Source organism: Temnothorax longispinosus, chromosome 3 (assembly GCF_030848805.1).
Source record: "Temnothorax longispinosus isolate EJ_2023e chromosome 3, Tlon_JGU_v1, whole genome shotgun sequence".
NCBI lineage: Eukaryota > Metazoa > Arthropoda > Insecta > Hymenoptera > Formicidae > Temnothorax > Temnothorax longispinosus.
The window spans coordinates 6,125,673-6,137,814 of record NC_092360.1 but is presented as its reverse complement, the minus strand read 5'-3'; the positions used below and the strand labels follow the sequence as shown (position 1 = coordinate 6,137,814).

General features: G+C 39.5%; 1 protein-coding gene and 1 long non-coding RNA gene across 6 annotated transcripts in view; one reads left to right on the top strand and one right to left on the bottom strand.

Annotated features, from left to right (window-relative positions):
- Positions 1-12,142, bottom strand: part of LOC139810402 (uncharacterized) — a 162,586-nt gene that overhangs the window by 18,016 nt on the left and 132,428 nt on the right. The gene's annotated exons all lie outside the window — the stretch shown is intronic.
- On the top strand, positions 1,908-7,575 carry Inx7 (innexin 7). Its single transcript, XM_071773289.1, has 7 exons — positions 1,908-2,255; positions 2,545-2,635; positions 2,752-2,824; positions 3,250-3,427; positions 3,883-4,220; positions 4,692-4,882; positions 5,492-7,575. Exons 1-7 carry the CDS (start codon positions 2,162-2,164, stop codon positions 5,775-5,777), a joined length of 1,251 nt encoding a protein of 416 aa, XP_071629390.1. The 5' UTR covers positions 1,908-2,161; the 3' UTR covers positions 5,778-7,575.

The following is a 12,142-nucleotide window of genomic DNA, read 5'->3' as shown; positions in this document are numbered from 1 at the left end:
CCTCGCCCGTCCACGTCGACGCTCAACGTCTACCGTCTATACGTTGTGGTGCCGCGCGCGTGTACGGCTACGGGTAAGCAAGCGCCACAGTTGGTCTCCATCGTTCGGCTCGACCAACATGGCTCGCTTGCCCGTATACGCGGCAATGATTCCGAATTCATCCCAGGGGCGGATCCTGCACGGCGAAACCAGACAGACTTGGGTTTAGAACGCGCAATTGCGCAAGTCTTCCAACGCCGCAAGAAAAATGCAGACCTAATACAGACTTGAAATAACTGATCTTTCTGCGGCGATGAAGCTATACAGAAAGCACTACCGCCATATGGCGCGGGGGAAATGCTATTCTTTTCTGTGTAAAGAGTCAAGATGCGTCACGACAGTTAACACGTCCGTACAAATTATCGTAAATTGAAAGCATCGAAGAAAGCGCTTAACGAGTTTGTTTAGCGACTCGTTTAGCGATAAGTCGCTATGATATAGATATATCTTCTATATGCCACAGCGAAAATGTTTGGCGACCCGCTGCTAACTCTTGACAACTCTTAATAAAGAAAAATTATACAAAAAAGATGCGATACAATTAATAAACATGAGAATATTTTAATTGTATTTTTATATTCCTATATGATTCGTTACTGTTTTAATCGATGATTCGACCGACGAAAAATCTCACGGGATAAATTTGCTCGAAAATATTTATCAATTTTTTAAATTTTTTATCGCATGAAACTAGACACGCTGACGCGTGCTTTCTTTCACGATTTCAAGAAATCGTCGGCTTCATATTTTAAAACGCGACGATCCGTTCCTGTCGGCACTTACCTGTAATTTGTGGGCGATTCGCTGCCTTGCGAGAACTCATTATAGGCCGAATGAATATTAACGGCGCTATATTTTGTGTCTAGCATGTTTTTATGAAGCCTTTTAGAACAACTATTATATATAAAGTGTTCTTTTCATTATATTGATGGACAAAATAGTTTATGCAGGAAGGAGTCATTCATAATAATTAAATTATATTTTCACGCGTTGTTTCCGAAAGATAATAAATCTAATTTTTTTCGTGAAAATAATTTATAAAATATTCGCTCGACAGAGATATATGGAATGATATATCTCATGACGTATGTTTGCACATAAAATTTTAATTATCTTTTTACAAATGAGATTCTATGAGTCAGTCTATGAATCTTTTTTTTTTTTACGTAAAAAGTCGCATTTTTTCAAATTATTTTTTGGCGCTATATATTACAGAATTTAAGATTTGCCTTTCCAGTGATGAAATCACTAAAACGCATAAATTTTAAATATTTATGAGATGCCAATTCCTGGCACATCACAAATAATATTTCTCATAAATATTTAAGAATTGTTTAATACAAATTTAATAAATAAAGATTTAATAAAGAATGTTTTTTAATTGCTTTTTTAAAATAAATAAATATTATTTAATAAAAAAATTTCGTGTTTCGGTTATTTATTATTTCCCCTTCTGAGCAACCATCTTTACCGCAATCATCTTTCAATTTTGCGAAAAGAGTTGTCGCTTTAAAAAAGATATTTGTTCTTCGGGAACATTTTTCCTATTGAAATTCATTGTTCAATTCGCAGCTATTGCTCATGGGTTCGCGTTGATAAATTACAAACAATTGGGTCATAGGTCGACGTTTCATCCACACTGTTCGCAAGAGGATTGTCGTCAAAGTCGTAAATCGGTATTACAGACTCATTATTTCTTCGACTCGCAGTTATGACCGTGCCTTCTCGCGCTAGCTCCGCGCTATCTGCTCTTATCTGAGCGAATGGAACGTTTTAACAATAATAAGACTGCCTCTCTCTCGATAATACCAAGTTTTGTGGAACGTCTAGAGACGTGCTGCGTAATCGTCGTTTCTGATAACGCTTACGAGATTGATGCTTTCGAGTTTTCAGTACGTTCTCGATCGGTACTCTATATGGATTATAGAGCGTCGTGCTTCGCGATCTGGATACGGAGTTTCGAATATCTCGGCAGCCACGAAGTTCACCTTACGCGATAGTTCATGCTTGTATCAGCTGCGCGACGTAAACGCGAGTTCGTAATTTCGCAAGTTAATTGTGCTCGAACAAACGTAAACAACGTTGACCTTGTTCCCGGAAGAGTCGTGGAAAATCAGCCGGGATGGCGCCCGGCACCGTGTTCGCTGCCTTCTCGGTCCTCAAGGATCACGTCAAATTCAAAGTCAATCAGAACCGAGTAGCCATTGACAATATCGGTAACAGATATCTCAATTCTAACAACCATGTGTTTTCTATGTTATAATTAATTATCTCTTGTATTTAACACAATTGAAGCTAATGATGACAATGATGTATTATACGATTGGAAGAAGAATTTTACTTATCGCGCAGTTCACTAATCGCATAAATTTAATTATCGATTAGTTATCGCTTTTACGTAACATGTACTTAATATGCGGTATTATGATAAGTAGGAAAGAAGACATGTGGTATATTGGATAAAAAGAAAAGGTTATATATATATATACGATTGTGTGTGCTTAGTTTTCAGATTACATTATAGAGCTACGTTTTTGTTGCTTCTCGTTTCGTCGATTCTGGTCACCTCCAGACAATTTATTGGGGAACATATCAGGTATACATGCGGTAAACTGTATAATTTTTTCATTGTATTAAATTGTTTACAATTATATTAGATTTAAGCAATATATAATATCGCTCTCTAAGACAGATTCCTCTTATTTTGAACAGGTGTATCGCCGACGATGGAGTACCGTCTCACGTCATCGATACCTTTTGCTTTTTCATGTCCACATATACCGTGGTAAGTCTAAAATTTTGACGAAAATAAACGACGCGATTGATTCTATATCATTTTCAGTGATTTTTTTCATTATTACTAAACTAAGTTGAACTATTGCGCGTGTATCCCACACAGCATACTTTATCTGAGGGACGTCCTACAGATAAAGTGGGATATCTCAATAACCGGTGGATATCCAGTGGATATTTAATATCCGGTGGATATCCAGCGGATGCACAAATGTCCCTCAAAATATCCTGTGCTGTGTGGGATGCGTTTGTTATGTTACAACTAAAAGGAAATCAATAGTCCAAATAAAGTTGTCACACTTGGGAATTATTGGCGTTGTAAAGAATCTTTTCTCTTCTCCCATCTGTGAGAGTTCAAAGCCGGAGTACAATTGTTTCCCGCAGACGCTCCTTATTATCAACTGATTTACTCTTCAGGTGAAGCATCTGAATGCTACCGCGGTACTGCAGGGCGAATTGCCGCATCCGGGCGTTGGACCAAATGCCAAAGACGACCCCGTCATACACCACGCTTATTACCAATGGGTGCCCTTTGTCCTGTTCTTCCAGGCGCTTCTCTTTTACTTGCCGCACTACCTGTGGCGGAAAACGGAAGGTCGTTACCAGCTCGCGCCTCGCGTATCCGTTGACGTATCGCGCGACGTTTACGACCGCGCGCGTTTATCTCAAGCGGCGAGCTAATCATCATTAATCTTTTCTCGCCGTCATGATCTAATCACATAACACCTGCATACAGCGTACAGTATACAGTGTCCCACTTACAGCGTAACATTACGCTATTGGAAAAATTACTTTGTAATGCTTTGTAATGTCGGGGAATGGTAATCCATACAACGGAAGCGGTCGACGGATATTCTTCGAAAAAAATATTAATGGCGCAGAACATTTGAATATTCTTCGACATTCTTGAATACTCAAATGTATTGTTTGCTAGCAATTTTATATTTACGAATCGGAATATCGCGGAACGCAGTTTCGAGCGATAGTTACGAGCAGCATCGCGGCAACTGCACAAAGACCGTCGTAATTCTTGCAATTGTTTAATTCCAGGCGGTCGTTTAAGCATGCTGGTATCAGGATTGCACATGACATCTTTGTCGTTAAATGAAACGGAGCTCAAGATAAACGATAATATGAAGGTACCGTCGAAAAAAGATCGCGACGAGAAAATACAACAGATTCGCACCGGCTTTATAAATCGCTTGCATTTGAATCGCCCGTGGGCATACAGTCTGATGTTTTGCGAGTTCCTGAATTTCGTAACCGTGATCGTGCAAATTTACTTGACCAACTGGTTCCTCGGAGGAGCTTTCCTGGATCTCGGCCGGTCGGTCTCCGAGCCGGCGTCTAAGGATAAAGTTGACCCACTCGATATAGTATTCCCAAAGGTATAATTTCAATATGTTGCCACTTTTATATTCGACACAATATTATTATTAAAGTAGATATTGTGTCTAAAAATTGATATAATGTAAATTATATAATATTTTGGGGTAATATATTGATAGCTATGGTATTTATAGTGACAATCAATGCTATATAAATGTTCAAGTTATTAATATCAGATTATTTGAATTATTATAATGCACAAATTTTATTATAATCATGGATCTTTTATAATGCAACCCCATAAACGCTTGAAATCCGGTTTTAAAGCGTAGAATTTTTATCAAACGTTTTATTGACTATCGAAATTTATAAAATCTAACTGTCCCTTCTCTCGTCCTTTAAAACTTCTTTCATGATTAATTTTTATTAACATTTAGAGTTTTGTCACAAACTTTTGCTCTTTGCGAAATGTCAGGATTTTTCACCTAACTGATGCAATCGCATTTATGGATGTACAACCATGTTTTTAGGTAACCAAATGCAAATTTCATAAGTACGGCCCTTCGGGTACCATACAAAAGCACGACGCGCTGTGTGTGATGGCATTGAATATCGTTAACGAGAAGATCTACACAGTCCTTTGGTTCTGGTTCATCGTGCTGGCAGTGATAACCGGTTTGGGATTGGTTTGGAGACTACTGACCATGATCCTTCACTCGAGGTTGCTACATTTGGTCTTCACATATTTTTCTGCCGTCAGCCTGTCACGTTTTGTAGCTTGATAAATTCTCATCGCGGTGCTCGCTCATTGGTTTCTTTCTTGGGAATTCTCGTTTGACGATTTTACAAATATCGTACATCATACACGTTGTTTGCAAAAGTAATCTCTATGCAAAAATAGTACCTACATCTCGCGGTTTCATTACGGTTTGCTTTCTTTTCCTCAGTGTAGAATATTCGTATGTATATATCATCCGGAAAAATCTATTTCTTTTTCCATTTATGAAATACTATTTAATAGCATCTTCTCTATATAAATTATAACGTAAAGTTCATAATATTATTCCGTAAAATTGCGTACTAAAATACATTATTGTTGTTATATTTTATAATACATTTCATAATACCGCGTGCGTGTAAGGCTCGACAGATATACGTCGGCGAGATCTAAGAAAATTAAAAATACCAAAATGACTAAGAAAGAATATACACAGAGTAACAACAGTGACGTTAATGCACCGCGATAAGAGCTCTTTAATATAAAAATGATGACAGACCACGATTACGATGCCGCGGGCGAGCGACTTTCATTGCGGTTTTTCACTTGCAGAAGTACGTCATTCAACAAACTCGTGTTCTCCATGGCGTGCCCTGGAAAGTACAATCCGTGGAACGTGCTCAAGGTCACTCACGAGTATTACTTCGGTGACTGGCTGTTTCTCTATTACATCGCAAAGAATCTGGACAATTATGTATTCAAGGAACTCCTTCAGAGTTTGGCAGAGGATCTGGAGAACAAACGTCACGCGCGTTACAAAATCCTGCCGCCGGACGTGGAGCAAGAACTGTTGAAGAAGCAATGGGAAGATAACGTTAAACTTCCCATAAGTCCCTAATTGAGCACGAGCATAAAATGGGCCGCTAAATAATTATCTGTAAATAGATGATTTTAAGAATCGGAAAGATCAATGATAGAGATAAATAGATCAGTCTTTTAAGATCCATATTGTCCATTTTTGATAGAAATTCAAGCTCTATAATATACATATTATTTTTATATTCTATTAAATATGTCAAAATTCCTATGAGAACATTGGCAGAAAGCCAATAATGATAGTTCTAATAGATAAATATCGAATAAATCTGTCCCAATTAATAATCGTGCGACTTTATAACAGCGCGACGATTATCGCGTAAAGTTTACGCCATTAAATCTGAGATCGCTATCTCGCGTGCAAAAATGCAGACTACACAAAGCAGACAGCAAGAAACTATATATTGTCGCACCTATACGTGGACAAACAATCTCGCGTGCGTTCGCACGCGTATTATAACACTGCCAAATTGCCTCTTTATGTATAAATGTATAATACTTTAGCCGCGATTTACTACGATTGTAGAATAATGCGTCTCGCGTGCGTCGTCGGGGAGTCGCATTTGTAGCTGTGCGCGCGCGCGCCACGCATGACATAACTGCGCGCAGTCGATCGTCTTTTTAACTACCTCGTACGGAAGATTTGCGTGTGCGTTACGTGCGATCGTATGTCGAGCACATGCGCGTGCAAGCGGTTATATACGTGTAAATACGTCCGTACGTTGCACCGACTCGATAAACGGGCCCTCGACAATAGTTCGGATCGTTAAGTCGTTAAGGCCTCTGATTGGAATTGTGCTGTGGCCTAGTATCGAACATTCAATACATTTAGATTTTATGGTACGACTCTCGCCGGGGCCGCCGCTCGCGAGAGTTATTACTACCCGCGTGTCTTTTATCGGTCGTTCGAAAATATCGACTCGACAGAAGGTCTCACGTAATTATTTCATACTTATCACCTTCCATCGAGTATAAAATCTTCACCATGTCTTCACGAGAGAAATCATTTTCGTCTGAATCGACCGTACTTTCATCCTTATAAAATTGTTGTAAAAATTATATATGGTTTCTTAATAATTGCATCTAGATGTTACATAACCGATTGGCATAAATTGCATTAAATATTAATGCAATTTATTGTATGTTATAGCAAAATATTTATATAATATATAGATTGCTATATTTTAAATGTAGATGCTGTCAATAAAGATTTATAGTGATATAGATTACACATATAGATTACAGAAACTGATATCCACGGTATTTATAACAATTCTGAATGTGACAATGTGAATATGCTAAAACCGTGACGTGGCCGGATCACGAGAGGCACGAAATCCTTCATCCAGAAGTTCTTCAACGAGACGCTTAGAGCTCTCGTTACAGCGGGCTTTTGTCTTTGTGCGGATGCATACCGAGAAACCCGAGAGTCCGGGTCGGCAAGCTGGAATCGTCACGGCCGGAACTCCGTCCATTATGTTCTCTCGGGAAATGAGAGGCGACGAGAGCAGAAAAAGAGAAACGTTGCCAGGAAGCCTTGTGCCTGCGTGTCGGCGCGCTTGGACTTCAGACCGATCGGACCGGCAAAAGACCCGCGGTATTTCCTTTGTTCTGCGCCATTCTCGCGTCAAACCCGCGGATCAAGCCGGCGAAACCGATCGATCGACACGATATCCGTAGCGGGTGTTTCAGAAGCAACGGGTACCTCTATAACTAGGCTTATCTCGCGTCTAGGTGAACGGAACATATATCTAAAGCCCGTACGAGCCCTTCCGATTACGAGATGATTACAAATAAACATGGGGATAGTTCGAAATCGATATTGTTTGATCATCAATGATTTTAATGACATTTTTCTTCACTTTTACTTTATATTATTGTATCCAGCTTTTGTGCAGGAAATAGGAAGACTCAGATAACGTTTCGGCCAGTTAAAGTCCAATTAGTCCGAGAATTAATATTAGCGGATGTTGGATTTCCGGGTGTTGAAGATAATAATTTTCAGAGGTTCTCCCCTATGAACGCATTTGTGTGAGGAGCTGTTAAAAGTGAAATAACCTAGTTTAAAATTATAATTCAAAACTTGTAAAAGATAGAACTTTTCTAAATATATAATTTTAAAAAGTTGATATACATATAACTATTTCGAATTAAATATTCCAATAAAAAATAATTTCACGTTTTTATGGAAATATATATATATATATATATATATATATATATATATATATATATATATATAATATATTTTGTCTCACTTTTTCTTCCAGTTAATTTAAGTTTTAATTATACGATTTCAATGCCGTGAACAGTTCCGAGAGACAAACAGCTTCTCCGCTCCGACAGTTATTGCCGACTGCTTTCTATATAATATAAATGCAAATTTTATGACGTCGCATTTGTTTTAACTTGAAACACGTATGTTGCTCATGTGCGGTAACCTGAGCTTGAATTCGTGAATTCGAAACGCTCTCTAAAACAAAACCTTTATTTTTCTTGGGAAGGAAGAAAGTCGCCGAAAAGGAAGACACGTACGACGGTTAAAAAAATCTGGGAAGCATCTGTGCATTTTCGAGATAAATGGTTCGGTTGCATTAGGCCCTGCTGCGACCGGATGATCTGGGTTAGGCCTGGATTGACATTTCCTTATCGGTTTTAAATTCTCTAGTCACATTCCCAATTCTTCCTTCATCCTGATAAACTTTTCGACCAGCCTTCTTTGAGAAACAGTAATATATTTAAAGCATCCTATAAAAACTCTTTATAGAATATTCATAGAGTTATCCTTGTGTGTGAAGAATTCTAATTATGTAAAGAATTATTCTCAAAAATTTTTCTCGAAAATTCGTTTCTTATTCGTAATAGGATGGCTATGAGAGTCAAACGCAGTCGTCTGTGCGTAGATAATCAGAATCACTGATTTATTCCAAATCCATTCCAAATGAAATACAATCGAACGTTTCAGCTCATAGATCGAGCCATCTTCAGCGATATCAAACGACGAATTAAATTAAAATATTGCACAGTTCTCCATTCCAAAGTGGTAAGTTTCCTGCTTGGAGATCACTTTGGAATGGAGAACTGTGCAATCTTTTAATTTTATTCGTCGTTTGATATCGCTGAAGATGGCTCGATCTATGAGCTGAAACGTTCGATTGTAATTCATTTGGAATGGATTTGGAATAAATCAGTGATTCTGATCATCTACGCACAGACAACTGCGTTTGACTCTCATAGCCATCCTGTTACGAATTTCCAATTTCGAGAGTCCTAAATTATTATTTTATATTCGTTTCTTATGTTTCTCTACTCTATAACTTCGGTTTTGATAACAAAAAGAAATATTACATTTCATATTTAGCGATAACGTTGATCAAACATACTACATATATGCCTTAATTGTTTCTGCAGGTACCGCAGAATTATCTTGCGATTCAAAAGCGTTTAAACGATGAAAATATTAGAAGATCGATATTGATATGAAGAACGAAAATCTACTTGGCCCGAATCAGTTTTAAATCGCAGTTCGATCAGTTTTGACGAAACTCCTTAACAGGGGTGGCCTTCCGATGGCGTTACGTCTGCGTGTACTATAACTACTATAGCCGCAGTCAATATATGCCGATGGCGTGCGAGAGTCGAGTATCGAATGCGTGGATGCAATGCAGAACGCGGCTCATTTTTCGTCCGGGGATTATACTATATACATCCACCGGATCTTCGTGAGAAAATTCAGATGCGTCCGCGCGATACGTCGCAAGGGCGCACGCGATATTTGCATGCCGAGGGCAGCGCGAATCGTCTTCACGTAAAAGACGATAAAATCTACGGTTCAAGACGGATGTCGGTATAACGAGTTGCGCGTCGTGGTCGCGCGGAACGACGCGTATGTTGCGCATTCCAGCGCGTCGTAAGTCGTAGAGGATGTTTTCGTTTATCTCGCAAATGCGCGCTCGCGGAGAGATATATACCCGATATACGTTAATATAGATGCACTCTTTGAGAAATCCGTCTTAGTCGCCTTGTGAATAAGTCGTCGTGATCCATAAACGTTGATGCGTATGCGTTTACAGCCGGAGGGTTAACAAGAGCTGTGAGATATGTTCGAAGATAGGAAACTTCAAGATCAGAGCAATACGCAATCTTTCGCGGTGACGTACATCTGGTCTTTTCTCAGCGTATATGTTGCACACGTGTGACACGACGAACATTAAACGTCCTCATACGCGAGCAACAGGTTGCTCTTAATCTATCTAGAACGCCAGATGTGTGGTGTGGCATTGTATGTTTTACTTCGTATACGTGTGCTTTTTTTCCAGATGTTGATAAGTATAAAACACTTTGTTTTACGAAATGATTCTGTCATCCAAAGAAAAATATAACGAAATACAGATTTAAAGCTACGTAAATATTGCAATTAAATATTATATAAACTAATTATGCCAAGTATTACATATTTTTGTATAACATCGAAACTTTCGAAAAGTATAAAAATATTTTTGCGCCATAAATTAGTTGACCCGTTCTGGCTCGTAAATGAGTATACAGATTACAAGAAACTCAGGTTTGAAGACGGCAGTATACTTAATAGCCGATCCTTTCAGCCTTAGATCAAAATACGCTTTTGAAACATTGGACGGGCAAACGACGGGACGGAGGGAAACTGTCGCTGGATGAATTCGTCACAGGCGACACGATTGAGTCACGACGGTTCTCAATTTCGTAGTCCTCCCGCAAACCGGTCTGCACAGCCTTTGGTAGCGTTGTATAGCGTTCGAGAGATCGGAATGCGTGGTTCCACGTGTGCGGGACGAATTACGGTCGCGATCGAAGTGCTTCGCCGGACAACGTACCGAAAGCAAAGGAAAAAAAAAATAAGGGACACAAGTGAAAGGTCCGCCGAGGTTAAGGAACTTGGCGATCCGTGATAAAAAGCGGTCGCGCTGTATAATTATTTCCATTTATTGCAAGATATCGGCGATCGATCCTGTCCGTTCACTCGTATACAGGTTGTTAGATATAATATTCACGCATTTGAGAATTAATAAAATTGTAACCGCGAAATTGTGCGCCTTGCTTCTTCGAAATAGCGCCAAATCTCTGTAATAAAAACCGAAAAAATTTATGTTATAAATTAATTGTTGTTTAACATAGTGATCTTTCAGCAAATCAATGACATTACAGCATCGTGAAAATTTGGATAAGGCAACACCTGTACGTTTGCACGCGTATATAATTCGTCGATTTAAAACGAAATGCATCATGTCCTTAACGCGCATCGCGATGGAAAAATACAAATTACACTCGCCGTCGTGACTTATTATCAAGGTACGCATTGCACATAGCTAGCTGCATACACGCACTCATACACGAAGCGATGCAATGGTCAATATGAACAGTTAACGAGGACAACTGACGAAGCGGCGGCGGCGGCCACGATGAGAATCAATCGGCTGAGCTGTAATTTTTAAAGGCGTTTAGGAGTCACGGGAAAACAAACGTGTTCCATTGTGCGCGTCGGCGGGTTTCAACAATAGCGGCTTCTGAATCCACACGGAAAAATTCCGAAGAGAGCGGAGGCGATTTTTCAACCTGTATGCCACAAACGGTTCGTTGACAGCGTGCGTGGGCGGATGTTAATTAAGATAACGATGTTTAAAGACGTACTAAAGATGCGGTTGAACCTGTCGGTCCTTCCGTTTTCGGTTTAATTAGCGGAGAAACGAAGGAAATTAGCGCAAAGCATGACCCTTTTTGTGTGGCGTTCATATTGTAAATGATTCAATATCGAGATAATTATGAATTTTATCGATATAATTGACAGCAAATTTTACTATGGAGACTACAATATGTACACAAGATAAAAGATAAATATTTAAACAGTCACTCGAGCTAATTACGGTAGACGGTAAAGCGTGCTTAACAAAAATTGCGTTTTCTGTCGCAATCGTATCTCGCCTATTTCAGAGATACAATTATTTTCAGCGAGGCAAAACGGCGCGAAAAGTTGCAGAGTTCACAACGAGGATACAGACGGTTCATGCAACATGCCCCGGCGTTGCATAAGATGCACGCGGGCTTGCTGTCTCGTTGCGTCATCTCTCGCCCATCTGGTCCACCGAGCGCATCATCGCATCGTCGCGGAGACGACGAAAAACGTATAACGGCGGATGTAACAGATTCCGCGGATGCGCGGATTGTTATACAAACGTCCTTACGCATCCGCGAGTTCGCATGAATGGAATCGAATCCGTAGTAATTCTCACACTTCCGATAACGCTTACGCGAATGAGTCATCGCCGAAGCTCGCGGATCACACACTCGCGAGTTTTCATACAAACGGACGCGTTACTCATCGCGTGCAACGCTAATGTACAACGAGTCACG

What these genes read in the sequence shown, in the direction of transcription:
- Inx7 (XM_071773289.1), top strand. Translation starts at nt 2,162, where the DNA reads ATGGCGCCCGGCACCGTGTTCGCTGCCTTCTCGGTCCTCAAGGATCAC. An exon ending in AGTAGCCATTGACAATATCG is followed by an intron (nt 2,256 to 2,544) that starts GTAACAGATATC and finishes GTGTGTGCTTAG; the next exon opens with TTTTCAGATTACATTATAGA. An exon ending in CCTGTGGCGGAAAACGGAAG is followed by an intron (nt 3,428 to 3,882) that starts GTCGTTACCAGC and finishes GTTTAATTCCAG; the next exon opens with GCGGTCGTTTAAGCATGCTG.